Here is a 26,471-nt window from a genome sequence, read left to right on the forward strand (position 1 = left end):
CAACAAGGAACTGAGAACGGCTCTGTCGGCCCAACCTAGAGATCTCACCCTTATCCGTGAATTAAGATCCAATTGTAAAAGGGAATTAGGATTCAGGCGCGACACAGTCTTGAAGGAACACTGGGACAATCTGGCCTGTGCTGCCAAAATTAACAACACAAACATCTTTTGGTCTGCCACTAAATCTCTGAGAACTCTTGGTAATTCTTCCACCCCTCTCGACTGTAACATGTCTAGTGAAGCATGGGTTGCCCATTTTTCAAAGATATATGCTTCCCCACTATATTGCGACAACTCCCTGGAAAGCCTGCCCCCCACTGGATTTATAATATCTCTAAATGAAGTAGAAGAGGCAATATTCCAAGGCGCGGGTACCAAAGCCCCAGGCCCGGACGGGCTACCCCTAGACCTTATAAAATTAGAGCCGGAGTTCTGGGCTCCTCTGTTATTAAATGTTTTTAATAATTTAACCACAACTAAAATCCCCAGTACATGATCAACCTCCGTAATCATTCCGATTTTTAAAAAAAGATCTAGATCCGACCCTAGTTGCTATAGGCCCATTTCATTAATTGATAATACCCTTAAAATATTAGGGAGAGTCCTATTTAATAAGATCAGGGCATGGGCAGAGGATGGGAACATTCTGAATAAATGCCAGTTGGGGTTTCAGAGTCACTTAGGCACAGTGGAACAGTGTCTGAACCTTAACCTAATAATAGGAAAGTATACCATCGCTCAACACAGTCCACTTTACCTGGCATTTATGGACCTCTCGTCCGCCTTTGATTTTGTCAACAGATCAAAGCTTTGGCAACGCCTCTTGGATTATGTTCTGGACAATAATTTGGTACATTTTTTAGCCTACCTTCATAGAGATTTAAAAGCAAGAGTAAGGATTAGCCTGGATGGAGCAGTGTCAGGAGACATAGTGGTCGGTAGAGGTGTTAGACAAGGGTGCGTCCTCGCCCCTCTTTTATTTATTTTATATATCAATGAACTCCACAATGTCTTGTCTAAACAAACTCCCGACGTCCCTATAATAAATGGCACTAAACTCCCCGCCTTACTCTATGCAGATGATGGTGTTTTAATGGGTCGCACACCAAATGCTCTGAGGATTTTAGTCATGTGATTTGTAGATTTTATGCATAGTCTTGACCTCTGCACTAATTTTAAAAAAAACATTTTTAATGTGTTGTGGCCCTAATAAACGTCACATCAATAGGATTACTTTGGATCAAGACTCTTTGTTATGCACTCACACTTTTCCCTATTTGGGCATACAATTCTCAGATAGCGGCTCATGGACCCCACATTTGGCTTACGGACAGTCTAAGTTTATTTAAGCTATAAACTCAGTATTGACCCTTCCCAAGCCAAAAAGACTAGAGGTGGTATTGTCTTTATTAAAAATGTATAGGATGCAATGCGTACCAATTATGACATATGGGGCTGAAATCTGGGGACACAAAAATTTAAAAAGTGTACAGGCTGAGGAAAACAGATTTTGCAGAATATCATCGCCCATTTATGTAAGCCATAATGAATTAACACTGTTTTATTTGGAGGACTATATCAGGGCTCGTCCTGCTTTGTTCTGGATAAAGGTCTGAAAACCCCCTGAAGCCTCCCTGACCAGGGAAATCCTGGCTGACTGCTTCAAATGCAACCAGGGCACCAGAATTCCCTGGCTGGCCCAAGTACAGGCGAGCCTGGCAGCTGTCAACCTCGAGTATATTTTTGATAGTCCTGATGAATTAGATGGGATCGACTGGAAGACGATCCGTAATATCTTATATAACCATTACGGGGAGATTAGATATAAACAAGAATCTGTTAAAACCTCTGTGAAACAGTATATCGAAATAGAAGGTGATGCTGAATCCATTTTGTGCTCACCAGCTGGCTATCTCCTCAAAGATACTACATGCTGGGATGGCAGTCTTCTTTTCCGATTAAGAGCAGGATCTATAAAATACTTATTGTGTTTCCCTATAGGCTATGAACCTAACATCGAGACCCTGACCTGCCCATGTCAGAATTTAGGGAAACAAACTATGGTGCACTTTTTGTTCTCTTGTTCATTCTATCAAAAATATAGTAAGCTTTTGTTGATACCATTCTTCAGAGCTAAAGGCATAAAGGATTTTAAAGAGGCCTATAAAATTGTTCTCCAGCTCAAAGATGATGGCATTATATACCGCGTGTGCACCTTTTTAAAAATGGCTATTCGTTCTCGCTCCTCAATGAATTAATGTTTGTTGGGCTAAGACGTGTTATATGTATTTAGAGGTGTCGTATATTTGCACTTTGCACAGTCGCACTTTATTTCATGTTGCTATCTGTAAATTATTTGAGCTATAGTAATTTTCTTACTCTGATGCTGCACGGGAAACCTTGTATCTTGCACTTTATCTTAATGATCTTTAAATAGGAACTATGCATCTTACAAAATTAGCACTCCAGATAATGCTGCTAATTGTCCCAGCAAACTGTTTCTTTACTTGATACTGAGAATTTGTGTACTGTGTATATATTGCTGTTATTTTAAGGTGATTCCTGCACATGTGCACTTTATTTAATGCTGCTATAGAAACATACTTGAAAGTTGGTGATGACTTGGAAATAATGTACTTTTGCACATTGTCATGCAGTGTTGTTGCTATTGCAAATGAAATGGAAAATATAACAACGTTTTTACTTTTTAATGTGATTTTTATTGACCATGTACGTGATTATGTGTGTACTTTTATGGATAATGAAATATCCGAATAAAGATTATTGACTTGACTTGACTGAAATCTCCATCTTGACCGAATTGTGCGCATGTGCGCTGGACCCTGTCAAACTCCGTGCAATGACATTGAATCCCAGCCAGGGACACTTGAAGCAGAAAAAGCACCTGGGAACAGCACTTTTTGACCCAAAGAGGTGAAGAAGAAAAACTAAATTTTGCATATATTGTTGATGAAATTGATTCTGTGTGGTTTTGAAATTAAAGCATGGGAATATAAGTAAGGGGACGGAATATAGAACAATGAACTTCACAAACATGACATTACATAAGTATGGTGTGATGACCTCTCTCCATTTCATTGTCCAATCACCAGTAGGGAATACACGAATATTGAAACATTGGTGGGCGGTACATACACTGAGAATAGTATAACTGTGGTAGGCTCAGTTAGTTAGTTTGTCAGATTTGTCACCGACCTGTCACTGACCCATCGTTGCTGCAGAAGACGGCGGAGGCCAACTAGTTCATAGGCGCTGCTCGAGCACTCTGACAGAAGAATCAGGAAAGGAGAGATGGAGAGAAAGAAGGGCCGGAGAGATCGCTGAGGGAGAAGAATTTGTCCATCCAGAAGGGGGAAGAATTGAGAAGAGTATCACCAGAGCCGGGTATAGCACTGGCGTTGCACTTAGAAGAGGTTACCTGTCCTGTCCTGAAACTGTCCTGAACTGTTGGCTCCTGACCACTCGGGAGTCCCTTTTCCAGCTCCTTGGCCAGGAGTTGGTCCTCACACCATTTTAGGTAAATATAAATCTAAGTGGTATGTCCTTCTACTGTTTTTCTTTTCCACCCATCCCAGGTACCAACATCATGAGATTTTACTAAGTTTCTTTACGAATTCTCTTTGATCATTCTCTTTATAAGTTGGTGTTTGACATGTATTGGTATTTGATTATTGCATAGATAAAGTTTTAAAACTCTCTAGAGTCTGTGGTCATTCAAATAAAGGTAAAGGTCACTTGTACCTATTATGCTAATAACCTGATCTATGGACCAGAGGTAAATTGAGAACTAAGGTGAGAAGGTATTGGTAAGAAATAGTGTACAGGTATAATTCACTATAAGGTAAAAATAAGTCCTGATCACCAGCGTGTGATTGCCACCTTTTTGTATGAATGTTTTATGGGCCCAGGTGAGTATGGTATTTTAGAATAAACCCAAGCTAGTAATCACGCTGCATCACATGGGGGCTATCCACAGCGGAGCAGCCCACCAGTCTCTCTTTGCCTACTCTGCCATCCTACTAGCTGCTGCACTCTGCACTGTATAGGGAGAAGCCTACACTGGCTCAGATTCGATTCACTGGTGGAGCCAGCTTAGTGCAGCAGCTAACCACCAATTCCAATTATAGCAAGAACTACGGTGTACATGTTGTATTGCGTGAAGACAAACCTGTCCCAATGAAACCAATGATAGGGTCAGGCTTGCCTCAGTGAATTGAATTCGAGCCGGAGCAGCAGAGGCAGCAGAGGCCTATTCATCGCTGTGAAAAGTCCCCATGTAAAGGAGGTAAGGTGGAAAACTAGTACTATGCGGGGTTGCACGCACCAAGCAAGGAAGGTCTCAAAATCTAGGTGCAAGTTAATCCCCCAGGGAACGAACTTTGCAGAATTTCACAGTAGCTCTGTGGAATTCCCGAGTACAACTCCACGAGCTCCTCCCAGGCGGTGAATGCCCACAAATCTGCAAATGAACCAAGTCCCACAGAAATTATGTAGTGAGAATATGCTACTTAATGAGTGAGGCCAATCCAAGAGGCCATAAGCCCGACTAAAGATTGCATGGTGGTGGCAATCTAAGAGTAAGGACAATAGTGACTCTAATCTACACAATAGGAATGTGAATATGGGCACTACTGGTTTCCAGTCCAGGTTAAGAGGTACCCTCCTAAAGGACAGGGAACAGATAGTTTTTTCCAGAATGTACATGGTATCTATAGGTTGGAATAGTTTATACTCCAGGTTGATGTGGTGTTCATCTATAGGCAAAAAGCACAAATAACAGAGCATCCAGCCTACATGTCATGACTGCTGAGACTTCTCTCACTTCAGAATTAGCCTCCCTACTCAGATACAGCCTCCAAAAAGCACCTAGAAACAAGCCCCTGACTCCTGGTCCTGTGCGCCTCTTTCCTCTGCTGCTGACTAGCTTCACCAATCAGGGCTTTGATCCCTGCCCCTGAGGCCTTCCGTCAGGCACGCCGTTAGGGACTGTTTGCCGCTGTAATGTTTGGTCCAATCTATTTGCAGCCTCGAGTGTTGAGACAGACTGTTGTTTTTGGTAATTTACCCCTATTTTTTCTCTTGGAAATTGTATTTACTTTCTGTTACTGCTGATAATTGTATAATTTAACTTTATTTCTTCTTCTGGTAGTTGTTTGTACTTTCTGCAACTACTGGTAATTGTGTTATATTTATAGCTACAGCACCCACCTTCCACCGCAGTTTATCCCGCCCTTTCCACCCTCCTTGACAACCCTTCCTATATCCCAGGATTACTTATGGAGGCCGCTGCATGGCTGTGCTACCAGTGCGCTGAAGGCAAGCCCATCTGCGCCTGTCCCCATCTGGATCGCGTCCAGCGCCAGCAACTCTGGTTCTTCGCGCTCTCACAAATGCTGCCACCGCAGACCTTCGTGCCCTGGATCCCAGACGCAACAACAACTGCTGCCTCACATCCTTGTATTCCATAGTAGGGCCTTTAACCTGAATCTGCTGCCAGTTCACTGCCACCTCAGCTCCGACCAACACCACAGCAACCAGCACCATGCCAGACCTGGATGCTGCCAAGGGACAACCCCCTGGGGCAAATCATCTGCCTCCTGTTCAACACCATATCTATCTTGAAATACACCACCAAATTCTGGAACACTATCTCCACCCTCACCCTGACCCTGACGTGACCTTCATCACGGACACCTGGCTAACCACCACATCAGCCACAGACATCGCCACCTCAACACCCAGCAGGGTGAAACACCGTGAGTGCGCCAAAAGGAGGTGGCATCACCTTCGTACACAAGGAATCACAAGGAATCAATCAACTGCACCATCACAGATGACCGCGTCGATCATGGAACACACAAACTTCCAGCTCCGCACTGACCACAAAACCACCATCCAAGGAACCCTCGCCTACAAAGCGCCAGGACCATGAATCGACCTCAACGAAGCCATCGCTAAATTCATCACCCCGCTCACCGTCAAATCTGAACACTACGTCTTCCTGGGAGATCTCAACTTCCACCAGGAGGACTCCATTGACACCAACTCCACTGACCTCATAGAAAGATTGGACAACATTGGCCTCAAGCAGCCACAAAGCAGGACACATGCTGGACCCGATTTTTACATCCAGCAACAGAATCATAAACAGCCACACCTTAGAACTCACCTGATCAGACCACTCCATCATACACTTTACCTTTGCCGGACCTCTCCGCACTGCCCCCAACCACGCAATGCCCCCTACCACTGCTGGACCAAGGTCACTCACCAACAATGGACCAATGCCCTCAGCAACACAGCCCAACATCACTGTCAACCTGGACCAGACAGTAGAGAACTTCAATGCCAGGATCACTAGTGCTGCCAACCAAGTAATTCCCACAAAACCAGCCAAAACACACAGACCCACCAAATTAGCTAGTTGGTTCACCCGAAACTTACCACATCAAAGAACAAGTGCAAACAACTGGAAAGTAGATGGTGCTCCAGCAGGAACCACAACGACTGAGCCACCTACATGTCAGCCCTCACTGACTACCACCGCCAGTTCAGAGCTGCACACATGTAGGTCCTGACACACTAGATTGAGACTAGCACCAAAAAACCAAGGAACTCTTCAACATTGTCAGAGAGCTCATCTGCCCATCAGCCACAGAAAACTCGATCTCCTCCTCAGAAGAATTCTCTGACACCCACGCCGACCACTTCCACAACAAGTTAGCAACCATCTATTGGAACTTCAATCCCCAACCCTTTGCCCTCTTGAACAAACCATCAATCAACACTGCCGGACTACGGATGGGAACAACTCAGCACACCGTACACAACCTCTCTTATGAAATCCATCCACTCAGGAGCGCCCACCGGCCCATATCCCCACCAACTATTCAACCGCAGAAGAGACAAGGTGAGACTCCAGTTCACCACACCCTCAATGCCGCCATAACCACCACCACCTTTCCTGATGCATCGAAACACAGAAAGGTCAGACTCCTCCTCAAGGAACCTTTCATTTGCCACCAAAGACCTGGAGAAGGCCATCACCCTCCAACTCATCGAATACCTGGAAAGAAACAATCTACTGGATCCTTACCCATAAGGTTTCACAACCAATCACACCACGGAGACAGACCTGATCTCTGCAACAGATGACATCTGCACCCTACTCGATAGAGGAGCATCAGACCCCCTTTTCCTCCTGGTCATCTCCACTGTCCTTGACACTGTCTCCCTCCACACACCCATCAAATGACTACGCCAAATAGGAATAACTCAGATGGATGGCATCCTTTCTCATGGGATGCACTTAGAAAGTCCGCCTCTGCCCTTCACCTCTCAACCCAAACATACCATCTGCGGCGTACCCCAAGGATCAACCCTCAGTCCAACCCTCTTCAACATCTACATAACACCATTCTCAGACATAGCCAGATCGCATGACAGCAACATCATCTCCTATGCCGGCTATACAAAGCTTGTCCTCTCCCCACCTTGATGAAGACCACCTTGCCACAACTGTATGTAAAACTAGCAGCCCGCCCTAGCGTTGACTGGGGCAGAAGGGGGCTGGGGGCAGCATTTCAGGCTTGCCTGTCCCTCGGCCCGTCTCTCGGCCCGTCTCTCGGCCCGTTCCTCCGCCCGTCCCTCGGCCCGTTCCTCCACCCGTCCCTCGGCCCATCCCTCCGCCCGTCCCTCGGCCCGTCCCTCAAGGTTCACTTACCTTACTCGTTGCTCCTCCTCGCGCTGCTGATTTTAACGCTCCACTGCTCCTCCGCTTCCCGCTGGTCACGTCCCTCGGCCCTTCCCTCCAGGTTCACATACCTTACTCGCCGCTCCTCCTCGCGCTGCTTCTCGCTGGTCATTACCGCTTGTCCGCCGCTCCTCCCTGCATGTCCGCAGCTCCTCCCCGCGATCATGTCCTCCGCTCTTCCTGTTGCTCCTGAACGCCGCTCCTCCCCGCGCTCTCGATGTCATGACGCAGACGTCGCGGCCAGTCCTTCTTTCAGGGGACTACTTTGTTTTTAAAGTTAATTTTTACGTTTTATTTTTATTTTATGTAGCCTATGTCCATCTACACACCCTGACAATTTCAAGGATGTATCGGGTGTGTGGATTGGCGCTGTGGTTCCCGAGTTTACCTTGCCAAAAGAGTTGAGTTCTCTCTTTATAATAGTAGTATAGATGTCACCGCCTGGATGAAAAAAACAGCCTCAAGCTCTACATGGACAAAACTGAAGTTCTGATCATTGCCAGACACCGCTCGCTGGATTGACTCCTGGGGGCCGGCGGAGCTTGGACCCACCCCTACGCCAAAAGACTACACCTGCAACCTCAGCATTATCTTGGACAGTGAACTCTTCATGAAATGTCAGGTCAACGTCATTTACTTAGCCTGCTTCCACACGCTCTGCATGCTCCGCAAATACTTCAGGTGGATCCTCATCAGCACTACAAAACAGTGACGCAGGCCCTCACCACCAGCCAACTGGACTACGCCAATGCACTCTATGCAGGCACCACAATGACCGAGCCACCTACAAATCAGCATTTACTGACTACCACTGTCAGCTCAAAGTTGCACAAATGTAGGCCCTGACACACCGGCATGCAAAGACTCCAGATGGACCACAACACTGCTGCCAGACTAATCCTAGACCTGCCCAAGAGGACACCTATCACCCAGCACCTGAAGAACCTCCACTGGCTCTACATCCATAAGAGATGCCAGTTCAAGCAACTGGCCAACACCTACAAAGCCCTCCATGACCAAGGACCCACATACATGAACCACAGACTGCATTTCCACTGACCGTCAAGAAATCTCTGCTCCACACACCTAACCCTCGCACAGATACCACGTATCTGCCGCTGCTGCTCCGGTGTAGGATTCTTCTTCCACCTCACCACCAAAGCCTGAAACACCCTCCACCTTCACCTCACCACCTCACTCTCTCTGACTCACTTTAGGAAGGGACTCAAGACCTGGCTCTTCGACTGATACCTGCAGCAAAGCGTTTGGATACCCTATAGGGTGATAAGCCATGCTATACAAGTACTACTTGATTGATCAATGTAGGTATTAGTGATAGTTATGGAAATGTTCTACTTCACTTCAAATAGACCTGCCCAATACAAGGATTAAATCCCAATCCACTGTATGGGGTTCACCAACTAATTTAAGCAAAGTGAGTGGAGAGATAGAAGTACTGAGGGGATATCTTCGAAGCTTATTTTCTTCAAGTACAAACTCCTGTCTATGCTCAGGGGGCATGAGATGTTTAAAGGACCAAACAAGAATCCCACATCCAGCATCATTTACGTAGGATTTTTATATAGCTGGTGGGGATTGGGAAGAATCCTTTTTAGGTTGTTGCTCACCTATAAAATGTGCCAACAAAATACAATGTTTGTTAAAGAGCAAATAATTAGTAGCCTGTGTGAAAGGGCTGCAGGTGGATGCACTGTGAAATTATGTTTAGTAAGGAAAGGTAAGAATGAATGTCTGACAAAATATCGAAAGACAGAATATCGACATACAAAAATATCGACATCCTATCTCCAAAATGGTAAGTACAAAAATATCAGAAAAAAAATATCAATGTCAAAAACATCGTTATAAAAAAATATCATTTTTTAATTAAAAAAATGTAAAATAAATTAAATAATACTTATAAATATAATAAACATAGTTAAAATATTGTATAATATTTAAAATTAATAATGAATATACTTAATTTAATAAAAAAGTAATTAAACATATACATATAATATATAATATATATACTTTTTTTAGGTCTCGCCTTTTCCATTCCGCAGGAATGGAAAATGGAGAGAATTCTAGTGCTCAAAATACTCGTCAAACTAAGGCTTTTTTCTGTGCGGTTTTCTTCGAGTTCACGTGAATCACGTGACCAAACAAGCACGCGTATCAGCCTCCCTCCCTCCCTCCTAATTGCATTTTTTCACGGCCGCCACCACATCAAAGGGCTTCTCCCAGCGTGTGCTCTGCGGCTTCTCCTCCCCTAATTATTCATGGCTGGCCGGCCGTACTTTCAGTTTCCCGGCCGCTCTTGTTTCCCTAATTCTCTCTCACGCTATCACGTGCCCTCTCTTGTACTGTTTTCTCTCTCAGCTCCCTCTTTCTCTATATCTTTATGTGTCAACTATGTCTCTCTCCAGATTATTTGCCTACCCGTTTGTTTCATTTCAGTTTGTCTGTCTTATTCGTCCCTTTGTTTTCTTTCATCATATGTGCCAGGCTGTCACCCCTCATCGCTCTCTTTTCTGTTTTCTGCATTTGCTTGTTATTCATGGCTGGCCGGCCGTACTTTCAGTTTCCCGGCTGCTCTTGTTTCCCTAATTCTCTCTCACGCTATCATGTGCCCTCTCTTGTACTGTTTTCTCTCTCAGCTCCCTCTTTCTCTATAACTTTATATGTCAACTGTGTCTCTCTCCAGATTATTTGCCTACCCATTTGTTTAATTTCAGTTTGTCTGTCTTATTCGTCCCTTTGTTTTCTTTCATCATATGTGCCAGGCTGTCACCCCTCATCGCTCTCTTTTCTGTTTTCTGCATTTGCTTGTTATTCATGGCTGGCCGGCCGTACTTTCAGTTTCCCGGCCGCTCTTGTTTCCCTAATTCTCTCTCACGCTATCACGTGCCCTCTCTTGTACTGTTTTCTCTCTCAGCTCCCTCTTTCTCTATATCATTATGTGTCAACTGTGTCTCTCTCCAGATTATTTGCCTACCCGTTTGTTTCATTTCAGTTTGTCTGTCTTATTCGTCCCTTTGTTTTCTTTCATCATATGTGCCAGGCTGTCACCCCTCATTGCTCTCTTTTCTGTTTTCTGCATTTGCTTGACTCTTTTACTTCCGAGCTTATTAAAGCTTAACCCAAGACAGAATACAAACCACTTTACCCATTAGCATTATCCTTTTTATGAAATGTATTAATCTACTTGAAGTTGTGCGGGGCTTCTCCGAGAGGTAATGAGATGTCAGCATCTGCTGGGGACCGAAGAGGCTTCCTCCTCTCAAGACACAGACGATCCTCAATTAACTGAGCGCCAGCAAAAGTGGGCTGGGACCGACTCCATTAAACCCTTCAGATGCTTGAGAAGAATCAATGTAATCTATACTACTATTATAAAGAGAGAACTTCCACCTTTTGGCCAGGTAAACTCGGGAACCACAGCACCAATCACAACACCCAATACAGCGTTGAAAAGGGCAGTTGCAGCAGAAGGACATAGGCTATACATTTGTACAACATATACATTACGAAGGGCAAACAACATTCCGGAGAAAGTAGTTCCTTGTGGGCGTTGTTCTCAATGTGGGCGGTAACATTGGCAGAGGGGCATGTCCCATTCGCTCGGTTTTAAGCACTCAAGCACACACAAAGCAACAGATTCTGCAACCACACACAAGCACGCACACAACACAGCAACTTCACCACTGCAACCACACACAAGCACACACGCAACACAGCTACTTCTGCATGCACGTCCACTTCAGGAGCGATAAACACCGTTTTATGCACATAGCCTTGAGAGCATAAACATTGTTTTCCTTCCGGAGCATAAACTTAGTTTTCCACAAATGTGCACTAAAAGAGGTCGGCAAATTCGGTAATCACTGCCTCCGTAAGGGTTCCGAGCCAAGATAAACAAAGGGGCGCGGCTTTGACCAGAAAAGGAACAGTAACATCCAATCGCGTAACACTCTTGCCCGCCCCTTCCACCAAACAGCCATCCAATCGCAGCACAAAACCTTCCCACACCGTTTTATACATGTAGCCTTCTGGAGCATAAACATCGTTTTGCTTGATGAGCATAAACGTCGTTTTTTTCAATATGTGCACAATCATGGCTGTTGGCACCAGGCCGGCCGGGCCGGCCGCAGGGGGCCCGGGGTCCGTCCCAACTGAGAGGTAGAGGCTGGCTGCAGAGCTCACTGGTTTGCGGGCGGCAGGTGCACCGGAATCATGGTGCTCGGCTGGCTGGCAGCACTTCAGATCGCACCTTCAGTCTGTTGCAGTGGGGCTAAAATATCTCCCCTGCCAGTAAATAATTATTTCCAACCCGGGGCCGGTCGAGGGATCGTGCTGGAACCTGTGTCTGACGGAAGGTACAGGCAGAGTGAGGCTGCTGCTCATTGCAGCTGTACAGGTCTCTGCAGTACTAATGGACCCCTTTTCTGTCTTGGTATACAGAGACTCGAGCCTTTAAAAAAATGGAGTATAAGTGTCGAGACAACACCCTCAGAGAATCAAAGAGCAGGACCACTAATGTCAGTCATGCGCAACAATTAAAAGTGCGCAGTAAGTCGTGACCAGTGAAAAACAGACCGGAGCAGGTGCCTCTGTGGAAGGAAGGTAGGCCCAAGAGAAGCGGGTAGTACAGAGCGTTGTTGGGATTTTTGGAACAGCAACTTACACTGCGCAAGCTAAGGCTGAGTGAGTGCAGGTGCGTAGCTGTTTGCCAAAAATGTTTTCATTTTTCATGACGGATATTTAAAGGCAAGCTGGTGACATTTTTCACAACTGTGTGAAAATGGTGCTTCATCTGTATTTGCAAGGCGGCCTCTATCGAGTAAAATGACTCAAAATTAACGTTTTCCGATCAAAGCAAACAGTGCAACCTGGTGAGAGAGGGGGAGAGGGATAATGACAGAGAGGAGCGGGCTAGAGACTGAGCGCATGAGAGAGGAGAGGGATAAAAAGAGACAGACAGGAGAGGGATAAAAGGATAGGAGAGGGATGAAAGGATAGAGAGGAGAGGGATAGAGAGAAATAACATGCAAGGGGGAGGGGAATAAACACGGGAGAGGTCTAGAGAGTGAGCGCGTGAGAGAGGAGAGTGATAAAAAGAGACAGACAGTGTGTGAGAGAGGGGAGAGGGATAAAAAGAGAGGAGCAGGATAAAGAGAGAGGAGAGGAATAAAGAAAGCACTAAAGAGAGGGAGAGAGCGAGGGGGAGGGATAAAGGCAGGAGAGGGATAGAGAGCGTGTGAGAGAGGAGAGGGATAAAAAGAGACAGAGGAGAGGGATAGATAGAGCGAGAGCGTCGTGGTCACACACAGAGGAAAGCTTGCATTGTGAGATATAGTTGCCGTAGTAGTTTATTCAAAAGACTGACGTGTTTCCATTGGAACACTCTTTGTGGGGTTATTTCTGATATTTACATGTGTTGATCGTCTTCATTGCTTAATTTTGTCCGCAAGAAAGAGTCACTTATAGTCGTTGAAATGTCACTCATAATTACACTGAAATTATGAAAATGTCACACATGGCAATCTGAAACCTTGGCAGCTATGCTTTCACATTCTACAACGAGGCATCATCTACGCTCATTAAAAGGCATTACCGGACTCGCGCACTGTTGTTGGAAGGTGCTTCACAGGGGGCGGCCAGGGAAATATTCAGGAAAAGAACAAGTCTCATTGCACGTTAATTCACGGCGCTTTACTACCGTCTAACGTTCTTGCAAGGGGGAAGCTAAAAAAACGTGCTCAAAACACTCCCTGTAAACATTGCTGGCAGGGCCATGAGCGCGATAATAAATAAATCAGCACTACTTTCACACAAAAAAAATCAGAGGCCAGGGGAACATCCAAACGCTCAATTCCACAAGCCTCTTTTACATTCCACAACGAGGCCGTATAAAGCTGTTGCAAGGGCCTGCACAGGGGGCAACCAGGAAAAAAAAAAGCACATTGAACAGGGGGCAACCAATCAACAGTTACATTTGCAAGGGCCTGCACAGGGGGCAGGCATGGAAAATAAATAGGCACATTCAACAGGGGGCATTCAGGGAAAATACAAAGGCACATACAACAAGGCACATTTACATTTGCAAGGGCCTGCACAGGGGGCAGACAGGGAAAATAAATAGGCACATTCAACAGGGGGCAGTACCGAGAAATATTAAAAGCTTCATAATATTTTTTCACACATTACTTTTCTCACCCGGACAACGTCGGGACGGGCTGCTAGTCATTTCATACAGCTAATACCCAGTGAGGGATGCGCGCGCATGCGGCTATGCAGACGACGTGCAAGAGAGGCGCGGAAACAGGAACGCGTGAAGATCCTTACAATGAGACACAGCGTTAATAGGTGCGCGTGATGTGCAAGGATATTATAATATGCAGTGAACCTTCCATTGTTACTATTAAACATGCATCTTTCCCTATGCAGACATGCACAAACAGTGGAAACAAGTACGGTGTTGTTGGCCAATACACTGACTGAATACGACCATAAGCATCAAACAAACAGAAAGCCACAACCTCAGCAACCACCAAAGAAAATGATGGTTGCAAGCATATCCAGGTCCTTTGAAGTTCGTGTCAGTGCTCATCACACAGCAGGAGCAGAGGCTGGGATCAGTCCTTGGGACTGCCTGCTGCTGGGCAACGAGAAGGCACTCAAATATCAATAAAGACTATTAGATGGCAATCAGCAGTTGAATTAAGCCAGAACACAATTTGCAGTTTTTTAGAGGTTTCTCACGTCAGAAGGTTTGCTGGTTTGTGGCCAACTAATTATGTCATTTGTATAGCTTATTTTTGGGCCATTTATTAAAGTCGTTTTTCCATCACTAAAACTTTCACATAGTCATTTTGGCTAGCCTCCACACAACCACACACCCAACCACACACACAACCACACACCCAACCACACACACAACCACACCACACACACAATCTCACACACAACCACACACCAAACCACACACACAACCACACACACAACTACACACACAACTACACACACGCAACCCCACACACACAACCCCACACACAACCCCAAACACCCACACACACCCCCAAACACCCACACACACACAACCCCACACACAACCCCACCACCATACACGCATACAACCACTCACACATACAACCACTCACACATACAACCACTCACACATACAACCACTCACACATACAACCACTCACATATACAACCACTCACACATACAACCACCCACACATACAACCACTCACACATACAACCACCCACACATACAACCACTCACACATACAACCACTCAAACAACTACACACACAACCACACACAACCCCACACACACAAACACACACATCTGTCGCCCTCACTCTATCTATTCCCCTCACTCTATCTATCTATTGCCCTCACTCTATCTCTCTATCGCCCTCACTCTCTATCAATCTATCTATCTATCGCCCTCACTCTATCTATCGCCCTCACTCTATCTATCGCCCTCACTGTCTATCTATCTATCGCCCTCACTCTGTCTATCTATCTATCGCTGTCACTCTGTCTATCTATCTATCGCCCTCTATCTATCTATCGCTCCACCACAGCATCACTCAGGGCACCACAGCATCACTCAGCACCACCACAGCATCACTCAGCACTACCACAGCATCACTGGTTCAAATATGTTCTCTCAATGTTTGAAGCTTTATTGCAAATGTCACAAAAAATGTTAATATTTCACTTCTGTTCTTGGATTTTAGTCACTGAACATAATCTTCACAACAGTTATTTACAAAAGTTTAAGCTATTGCCATTAAAAATTACAATCACTTTTATTTAAGTATTAATTATTTAAAAAAATTAAAAGCCAATGTTAATTGTAATATCAATACATCTAAGTAAAGGCAATACAAAACTTGTGACATTACAAATAATAAAAGTGTCACATATGCTAAAGTTAAAAGTATTGGCATTGTAAATCACAAAACATAAATATAAAATGTCATTTACAAAACCAATAGCTCCAACTTTCCTACTGCGAGACCTATTGGCAATGCCAGTGCTTGTTTTATATGACTCCGTTATGTCATATCCTTTTTTTTAATTACATTTTTTTTAAGGAATTTGATATACAATCGCAGATGAAAACACGCACAGTTGCATGAGCTCGCACAAAACCACTTACAATATTCCTTGTTGACACTAGGAATTAACACAGCCATAATGCCAACATCCCATTAAAGGGCAGGCGGCGTTTGAATTCGCAAACTTGGCATAGAGGTCAGAAGGGACCGTAGGGAAGAACACTCATCAGACCCAAGGAAAAAGTGTAGTGTGACTCGCTACCCAGCTGCTCCACTCTAAAATTAGATCATCGGACAAGACCATTCATTCTCATCTAGCAGCACATTACGCCGATCCCAGCAACCATTTCAACCTATACTGGCCGGTTCAGAAACACTTGAAATGTCAAACATACCCTCATTCCCCACGTCGTCTAGACTTTCGACACTCACACCAGCCAAATAGGCAGTATAGAGGCCCAAGAAACATTTTGGTCTGCTCCTGGGTGGGAGTAGCTCACTGTAGAGCTCTGATTGCCTGGAGAAGTAGAGCATATCCCTGGACCACTGCTGTAAAATGGGGGCATGGCCCCTCAACCAACACATTGCCACCCTCCTACGGGCCACAAGCAATCCTATGTCCACCAGTCTACGGATTGCTTTCGGAAGGGCCTTAGTGTAGCCTAGAAGAGCCATTAGGGGTTCCATTGTAAGTTCCGACTCAACAATCCTGCCCAGCTCTACGAACACAGTCTTCCAAAAGGAATACACACCCGGGCACAGCCACGCCAAGTGCAGAAAGTCCGCAACCTCCACATGACATCTCTCACATTCTGCGTTTTCGCGCAAGCCATATCTATATAGTCTCTCCGGGGTGTAGTATACCCTGTTGAGGAATTTGAATTGTACCAAGCGATGCCTACCATGCAAGGACACCCTTCTGGTATTCATGCAACAATAGGACCATGTCGCATCATCCAACTGTACATTCAGATCACTCTGCCATGCTAGTCTGGCCGCCGTATATTTATGTGCCCTTTGGGACACTGCACTCTTATAAAGAGCCGCAATCATCCTTCGAGGGGAAGGTGCCTTGACAACATATGTTAACTTGCAAACCTCAGGCGGCTCAGCCATATCCTCACCAAAAATTGCTCGCAATGCCCCTCTCACTCTGTGGAATTGGAATTTGTGTAGCATTGTGAAGTGCTCCGGGGGCCCATCAAGCTGCTCTACCTTATGGACCGTACCATCACAGAAGAGATCTTCCGCCTCTTTGATATTAAGAGCGTGCAGAACCCCAACTACGCCTCCCTCAGTACAAGGGCCCAGCCATCTTAACCATTCTATGGGCAACGTCAGTGAGTACAGCAACAATCAATCAATCAATCAATCATATCATTTGTAAAGCGCACTACTCACCCGTGAGGGTCTCAAGGCGCTGGGGTGGGAAATGCTGCTACTGCTCGAAAAGCCAGGCCTTGAGGAGTTTTCTGAAGGTCAGCAGGTCTTGGGTCTGCCGTAGGTGGATGGGGAGGGTGTTCCAGGTCTTGGCGGTGAGGTGGGAGAATGATCTGCCACCTGAGGTCGCTCTTCGGAAGCAGGGGACTGTAGAGAGGGCGAGGTCAGCGGAGCGGAGCTGGCGGGTGGGGGTGTAGAAGCTGAGTCATCTGTTGAGGTTTGTTGGTCTGGCGTTGTGAAGTGCCTTGTGTGCGTGGGTGAGGAGCTTGAAGGTTATCCTCTTGTTGACCGGGAGCCAGTGCAGGTCTCTCAGGTGGGGTGTGATGTGGCTGCGGTGAGGGATGTCGAGGATCAGGCGTGCAGAGGCGTTCTGGATGCGTTGGAGCCGTCTCAGGAGTTTGGCTGAGGCTCCTGCGTAGAGGGCGTTTCCATAGTCCAACCTATTGCTAGTGCTGATACGTTGTGGAGGCGTGTTCGTAGTGTGTGGTGACAGACCGTGTCGAAGGTGGCTGACAGGTCCAGGAGGATGAGGGCCGCCGTTTCCCCATTGTCCAGCAGGGACTTGATGTCATCGGTGGCGGCGATGAGGGCAGTCTTGGTGCTGTGGTTTCTGCGGAACCCGGACTGGAAAGGGTCCAGGATGTTGTTCTCCTCGAGGTAGCGGGTCAGTTGTTCATTGATGGTCTTCTCGATGACCTTTGCCGGGAACGGGAGCAGGGAGATGGGCCGGAAGTTTTTGAGGTCCTTGGGGTCCGCCTTGTGTTTCTTGAGTAAGGCTTTGATCTCGGCGTGCTTCCAGCTCTCCGGGAAGGTTGCTGTCTCGAAGGAGGTGTTGATGACTTTCCGGAGATGGGGTGCGAAGGATGTGCTGGCTTTGCTGAAGATGTGGTGTGGGCATGGATCTAACGGAGATCCGGAGTGGATGGTGTTCATGATCTTGATGGTGTCATCGTCGTTGATGTTGGTCCAGTAGAGCAGGTGGTTGGTGCGGATGGTGGTGGAGGTCTCAGTGGTTGTCGGGGCTGTCATGGCATTGAAACTGTCGTGGATGTCTGTGATCTTGCGGTGAAAGAAGGTGGCCAGCGAGTCGCACAGGTCTTGCGAGGGTGGGACGTCGTTGGTGTTGGAGATGGGGTAGGAGAGTTCCTTCACTATGTTGAAGAGCTCTTTGCTGTTGTGCGTGTTGTTGTATAGGCGGTCTTTGAAGGAGGCCCTTTTGGCGGATCTGATGAGGTGATGGTGTCTGCGGGTGGCATTCTTGTGGGCGGCGTGGTTGTCCGGGGTTCGTTCACGGAGCCAGATCTTCTCCAGCTTTTGGCAGGTTTGCTTGGAGGCCCGGAGGTCTTCAGTGAACCAGCTGGCTTTCTTGTTGGTATGATTGTTGGAGGGTTTCTTGATCGGGCGAGGGTGTTGGCGCAGTCATTGATCCACTGTCTGAGGTTGCGGGCGGCGGTGTCGGGGTCGGTATGGTTGCCGGGTGGGCTCTGGGCAAGGGTGGTGGTTATCTGGTCTTCGGTGACTTTGCTCCAGCAGCGGTGAGGCATCTGTTGGGTGCGGTGGTGCTTGGTGGGTTTCTTGAAGGTGAAGTGGATGCAGCGGTGGTCGGTCCAGTGGAGTTCGGTGATATGGTTGAAGGAGACGTGGGGGCCTGCGGAGAAGATGGGGGTCAAGCGTGTGATCGGCGGAGTGGGTGGATGTTGTGACGAGTTGTCTGAGTCCGAGGTTGGCTAGGTTGTCTATCAGGGTGGTGGAGTTAGTGTTGTCATTGTTCTCAAGGTGGAAGTTCAGGTCCCCGAGGAGGATGTAGTGGAGGCGAGGGCATGTGTGCTGACGAAGTTGGCGATGGAGTCGCTGAACTGTGGTTGGGGTCCGGGCAGTCTGTAGATGAGGGTTCCTCTGAGGGTGGTGTTGGGGTCGGTGTGGATCTGGAAGTGCAGGTGTTCGGCGGTGCTGAGGGTGTCGTCGGTGTTGGTCGAGACTCTAAGAGTGTCCCTGTGGACGATGGCAATTCCTCCTCCCGCTCTGTTGGTGCGGTCCTTGTGGGTGATCTTGTAGCCTTCCGGGTCGGCTATGGCTATGGCTATGTCGGGTGCCGAGGCGGGGTTCAGCCAGGTCTCCTTCAGGAAGGCGACGTCTGGGGAGGTTGAGTCGAGTAGGTCCCAGAGATCAATGGCATGTTTTTGGGCGGAGCGGGTGTTGAGAAGGATGCATCTGAGGTGGTTGGGTTCTTTCCTGGTCGGCAGCATGGTGGGGCGGATGCTTGTGAAGCTGCAGTTCCGGCAGGTGAAAGCTCCTTGGGTGCGCTTCGGGTTGGCCAGGAAGTAGGTGTGTGATCGTCCGTTGTTCAGTACGAGGAGGGTTCTGGCATTGTAGTGGTGTCGTGCATTGTGGCGTTCGTGGTGTCCAGGGGTCCTGGCGCTGGGTGCGGTCCAGGCACAGATGGGCACAGACGGGCTTGTTTAGGTGCGCAAGTGGCACGCCCGCTGCGCGGCCGCATAGCGGCTTCCATATGAGGGGATGTGGGAGGGAGGAGCAGCTGGGAGGCGGGAGCGGGTGGCGAATGGGATTGCAGGTGGGCGGGGCCACAGGGACGCAGCGGCGGGAAAAACAGGCGGGGGCCGCGGGAGAACTCGGCACAGGAAGGAAAAACATGTTTAGGCAAGAAAACAAGTACAGGCACAGAGGAATAAAAACAAGTCTGGGCAAGAAAGCAAGTTAGGCACCGGGGAATAAAAACAAGTCTGGGCAAGAAAGCAAGTACAGGCACAGGGGAATAAAAACAACTCTGGGCAAGAAAGCAAGTTGGGCAAAGGGGAAAAATACAAGATTAGGCAAAAACCATGCAGGCAGAGCAGTGCAGCAGCGTGGGGAGCGACTTGCTTGAGAGCAGGGTCATAGGTCACTCCTTTCACCGCTGCGCGGCTTATATATGAGGGGATGTGGGAGGGAGGAGCAGCTGGGAGGCAGAAGCGGAGCGGCGAATGGGATTGCAGGTGGGCAGGGCTGCAGGGACGCAGCAGCGGAAAAAACGGGCGGGCCGCGGGAGAACTGGGCACAGGAAGGAAAAATAAGTTTAGGCAAGAAAACAAGTACAGGCACAGAGGAATAAAAACAAGTGGGCAAGAAAGCAAGTTAGGCACAGGGGAATAAAAACAAGTCTGGGCAAGAAAGCAAGTACAGGCACAGGGGAATAAAAACAAGTCTGGGCAAGAAAGCAAGTACAAGAACAGGGGAATAAAAACAAGTCTGGGCAAGAAAGCAAGTACAGGCACAGGGGAATAAAAACAAGTCTGGGCAAGAAAGCAAGTACAGGCACAGGGGAATAAAAACAAGTCTGGGCAAGAATGCAAGTTAGGCACAGGGGAAAAATACAAGATTAGGTAAAAACAATGCAGATAGAGCCGTGCAGCAGCGTGGGGAGCGACCTGCCTGCGAGGAGGGTCATAGGTTGCTCTCCCGCTGCTGCAACAGCCAGTGCCAAGCATGTCTGGTGGAATTCAAGGAGTCAATGGCTCCCGTCCTATGGTCAGACTGTTCCAGAACATCAGCAGGCAGTGGCAGCGGCTCCACAAACAGTCGTTCCATCCGGAGATATGGCACATTCGCTTTGCCGTGTATCCAAGCGTGAAGATGCGCAGCCTGCGCTACTCTGTCATACAATTCCAAATCAGGCGCATCAATTCCGCCAAAGTGGCACGGGAGCGTGAGGACCCCCTATTGCATCCTAGCCTGCTTTCCAGCCTAAGCTAATTTTAACAGGAGCTGCCTCAGTCTGTGAAAGAAAGTTTGCGGCAGGACGAGGGGGATATTCGTCAAAAGGAAAAGAAATCTAGGCAGGACACCCATTTTCATAATCGATATGCGCCCCATCAGGGACAGGGGAAGGCGGCACCACAACTCTACATCATCCTCAAGTTTCGAGATAGCCGCGCCATAGTTTTCAAGGAATACTCCGTCCGCATTCGTATGTAATCGTATACCTAAATATCTTATCGAATCCTCAGTCCATACCAAAGTGTAGTCCATCACAAACTCGGTGGTGGCAGGGGTAAGCGGGAATACTAAAGATTTCCCCCAATTGACCTTAAGGTAAGACAACGCCCCAAATCTCACCACCTCCCTGATAACCGCCGACAGGTTTTCCTCCGGCTCGCGGACATAGAGCAGCGTATTGTCCGCATAAGTGAACACAATTATTCTATAGGTAGGAAATCCTATACCTTAATTCCCGTGGTACTCCCTCAAGGCGCAGGCCAAAGGTTCCACCACCAATGCATAAAGTAGCGGGGACAAGGGACAACCCTGCCAGGTGCCTCTAGTTATACAAAAGGGGGCTGTGACTAGATCTCCGATTCGTACACGGGCCGTTGGCTTGTAATATAAAGCGCCGAGTAACTGTAAAAAATAACCCGAGCCCCATTCTCCTCAATACCTGTCTCAAAAACATCCATTCAACCGAATCAAACGCTTTTTCCATATCTAAAAATACAGCTACTGCCTTAGTATCTTGGCGGACGTGCTGCATTACACCAAACACGGTCCATATATTATAAGTCAAATTTCTGGAAAGGATAAATCCCGCCTGTTCAGGAGCCACAAGAATGTGTGATGCCAGTGCCAATCTAGTAGCCAGAACCTTAGCAAACAGTTTCGTATTCACGTTGAGAAGTGACAACGGACGGAACGAACTGCACTCATCTAGTGCCTTACCCGGCTTGGGGATGGCTACCAACTTGGCCTCTCTCATGCTAAGGGGGCAACGTTCCCGTCTCATATATGTCTGCAAACAAAGCAGTAAGGTAGGGGAGTAACTGCTCCGAGAATGCCTTATAAAAGGCAACCGTTAGCCCATCTGTACCTGACACACTACTAGCTTTCATGCCGCTCAGAGCCTCATTGATTTCATCCCTCGCTAACGGATGGCTCAAGAGTGCCCGATTAGCGGCCTCGAAGCAGCGGAGCCGTCCACCACCTCTCGCTGCAACCAAGCACTTTACCGCAGGACCGGGACTCCCCAGGTGCTCCAGGCCAGTGCCGGCAGCCTGCTGCTATTTTCTTGCGGAATAGACCCTCAACTGCAGGACAATAAGTCGGATATAGCTCCGGGACTAAGCGGCCATCGCACTTCAGAGCAAGCTCCGCCCCCCATAATATATATACTTAATAATCACTTTTAATAATTCTTTTAATAACTTATAAATAATTAAAATATTATAAATTACAAATGCATCTATACATATAAAATAATAACATAAATAACAATTAAATGAATATGTAAACCAAATTAAAACAATTAGGTTTACTTTTAATATTTTTTAAATTAATCATATACTACATTAGCTAAAATATTACAAAAAATATTGAATAACAGAGAGAATAAAACTACTATTCCAACGCCCAAACAAAATGCAACAGTAAGGAAAATATTGGATAGCGTAGGGGTAAAAATTACTATTCCAACTCCAGAGAGTGCAACAATAGGGAAAGTGTTGGATAGCGTAAATTACTATTCCAACTCCAGAGAGTGCAACAGTAGGGAAAGTGTTGGATAGTGTAGGGGTAATAATGACTATTCCCACTTCAGAGAGTGCAACAGTAGAGAAAGTGTTGGATAGCATAGAAGTTAAAAACTAACATACTAATAAATACAAATAATTAATAAATGAATCATTAAATAAAACTAAACTATTTACAAATACCAATAAATAATTATTAAAAACATAATTACCAATGAATAATTTTAATACCAATAAAGTAATAATAAATACCAATTCATATTAATTAATAAATATTAATTACCTATGAATAAACATTGAACAATAAAATATATGTTATAACAAAAGCATATTAAGTATTCAAAAGTAATTACCAATTAACTAATATTAAACAATTAAATAATTTGTTATACCAAAAAATTATTTATCATAGATTAATTACCAATTAATAATTACCTATTAATATATTAATTACAAATATCAATACATATTATTTAGTAATATTTAATTACCAATTAATGATTAAACAACAATAAATACATTTTCATGACCAAAAATGTATACCTTTAAATAATTACCAATTAATACATAATATCCAATAAATTAATTATCAATATCCAACTATATATTTACTAATTACTTAATTACATACCAATTACTTTACACACTACGCCCCTATTAACACATAACAAACTCCAATAATAAAATAATACACTTAACATAATTATCAATTAATCAATTAATTAAAATGAATTATCAATTAATACAAATTAATTACCAATTAATAATTAATTAACAATAATATAATTAGAAATACCAATTAATGAAAATAAATTACTACTTAATTACATTTAAATTACTTCCCACCCTATTCTCCTATAAACCCAGAACCCACTACAGAATTTACACACAAACATTAATTAAAATGAATTTATAATTCCTAAAAATGAATAATTATTTTAGTGTAATTAAATTGTTTCCCACATTATTCCTCTATAAACCCACAACCTGCTACGGTATTAAAATACAAAATTAACTTAAATAACATTAAAAAAAATAACACATATATATTAAATACATAATAATATACATAAAAATAATATAACAATTGATATTAGTAACATCGATATTACTAACATCGATATTAGTAACATCGATATTAATAAAATCGATATTACTTACTTTTGAAATTCAGTCCCTTCGATATTAAAAACATCGTTATTACTTATCTTCTATATTCTGTCCCTTCGATATTATTACATCGATATTACTGTAGTCGATATTTAAATTTCGATATATTGGCTACTCACCGGTAAGAATATGTCATAAGCGAGTGAAAAAGCTAATCCTATTCCTAGCAGGTCCCATCCATTTTTCTGACCTCTGTACTTCATTACCATGTGATCATAGCTTTCATTTCATGCAGCTCATCTAGCTAGGTCTGTTTGGTCAGTGTACTGAGGCATACACGCCATGGATTTGTGTTTTACCTCCTGGTCATAGTTTTGTATACCGGACGTTTCAGGTGTCATTTCATACTTTAGAGGACAATAAAATAAGTACCACTGAGTTGTGTAACAATAAACATCTGCAGTTTCAGCACCAATAAGGTTGAAAATGTGCTTTACAATGTCACATGCTATGCTATGTGTATTATTTTATCTCTCTTCATCATGACCTCTTTTGGATGCCAACAACAGAGGTGGTCTACTAAGATGAGTTCCAATCTTACCTTATCGAAGAATCCTCCTGGTGCAATTAGGCTTGCTCTGGCAAGAGTATTTATTTGTAAAGTATAGCGATGGTGGGGGATCAGGAGCTAAAGAGAGACGGGGAGTTATTAAAGACACAGGTACAGTGGTTGCTTCAAGCAGTTTTGATATTCTCACTGCTCTATAACATGTAACCATATACTGTGTTAGTGTCCAGACCTCCAAGAATCTCAATCATTCTTGATGTTTTGTACCCACCAATGCATGGGCAGCATGACCAATTAGTGTCCATTTTTTTCGCTTGGAATTAACAGCCTCTTTGCACTGTCTGATTTGTATTTCTTACCTTGTACAGAGGGTGAGACATGGGGAGCTGCCTCAAAGTAGAAATGCAGAACACCTCTGCAAAGAGGTGTGTACGCAGTACGTGGAAAAGAGCCTGATGGGTGAATACATTGGAGCTCCTCACCCACATCTTGGCAAGCAACCAGTCCCACTCACTATCGCTCGGCAGGAAGATGGGATTCTCTGGACCTGGAGTCTGATTTAGCTGCAGAGGAAGATGCAGAAAGAGCCTGTTACTGAACTTTCATGGTTACTGACCAAGCAGCTGTATTTAGAACTTAGCTCAAGAGTGAGACACAACACATTAGACTTAGAGAATGTTTGCATGATGTTTACTGAAACAGAATGCCAAGAACATTGCAAACTTTCGAACCTTACACATTCTTTAATTCTAAGAAATCCCCAAGGAGAAAGTGACAGCTGGTAAATGGTCTGAACGTATCGTGAGACACAAATGTTAAACCAACAACTAAGTGATGCATAGATACTGGAAGCGTGTTAGCTCTCATAAAAAGAGCTGCTAAAAATAAGTGACTATTCACTCATATGAACTCAGTCCACTGTGGGAACCCTGTACGTTAAAGATAACAAGCAAGTGACATTAGAACAATCAAAGTATCGTACTATTTCAATTGAGGAGTAAGTCAGCCTACTCACATGATTAATGCTTATCATTCCAGTACAAGATAAGCACGAGGGTACTCTAGTAAAATATATTTGTCTAGTTAAAGGCCGACACCATTGATTTACATTTTATAAACAGGTTTTCGGTTTGTGAGTAATGGTGTATAGAAGTGTATGTGAAGCCAAGGCTTTGTCTAGAGGAAAGAAAGAGGAACAAAGAGCCTGAGAGATGAGAAGGACAGAGGCCACCTACAAAATGAGAAAGAAGAAGAGGACAATACATTTGCCTCTTGTCAGGAAAGCAAAGGCCAGCTTACAAAGAAAGTACATTGCCAGTAGATACTGCAAAATGCTCACTGACAAAGCACAAATGAGGAAGGAATAAACGCTGAAATGGGCTCGGAGGAAATGATACTTGCCCTGTATTCTGTATTCTGTAACAGTAGTTTATATAGATCACTGTGCATAAATGTAAAACAAGCATTTGCAATACAATTGGTCTCGACTTTGGAACCTTATATGTATTTAGCTATACAGCACATTAGCCTGTGTGCTGAAACAACTACTATTCTTTAACATGGACGGAAAGTAAGCACCAAACTGCGGAACACGCCAGCTATGGGAACACATGGAGAGAAATATTGCCTATTAGCAGGACATGGTATAGCCCAAACTTTGTCTTTAATATAAAATTGGAGCCTTTGGTGGTTATATCACTGAAAATAGAAGATTTGAAAAAAATATTATTGTCTATGGTTGCTTGTGGAAGACAAGTTTCACAGCCTGGAATCTAGGGAATGCTAAAGTGATTCTTGTATTTAACTGACCCCTGCTAGTCGTTTTCTATCAAGAAAGATAAATAGAGGCATTTGCCAGAAAAATACAAAAAGAAAGTTGCTATGCAGGAAGCAATTCTGGTATTTTACTGACTCTACTGGTTGTTTTCTATTTAAAGAGAGTTCAATAGAGGCAGTTAAACGAGCAGAAAACAATTCTGGTATTT

At 45.1% G+C, this 26,471-nt stretch overlaps 1 protein-coding gene across 3 annotated transcripts in view; it reads right to left on the reverse strand.

Moving 5' to 3' along the window:
• The window catches only part of LOC147678093 (hydroperoxide isomerase ALOXE3-like), a 227,913-nt gene that overhangs the window by 50,216 nt on the left and 151,226 nt on the right, over nt 1-26,471 (reverse strand). For all 3 annotated transcript variants that reach the window (XM_086946569.1, XM_086946568.1, XM_086946567.1), the window contains 2 exons: nt 24,846-25,049; nt 24,520-24,606 (listed from right to left, as the gene is read on the reverse strand). In XM_086946569.1, the coding sequence (XP_086802695.1) occupies nt 24,520-24,606; nt 24,846-25,049 (291 nt within the window). The remainder of the gene's footprint in view (nt 1-24,519; nt 24,607-24,845; nt 25,050-26,471) is intronic.

The sequence above is a fragment of the Lissotriton vulgaris genome, chromosome 12, assembly GCF_964263255.1.
Source record: "Lissotriton vulgaris chromosome 12, aLisVul1.2, whole genome shotgun sequence".
NCBI lineage: Eukaryota > Metazoa > Chordata > Amphibia > Caudata > Salamandridae > Lissotriton > Lissotriton vulgaris.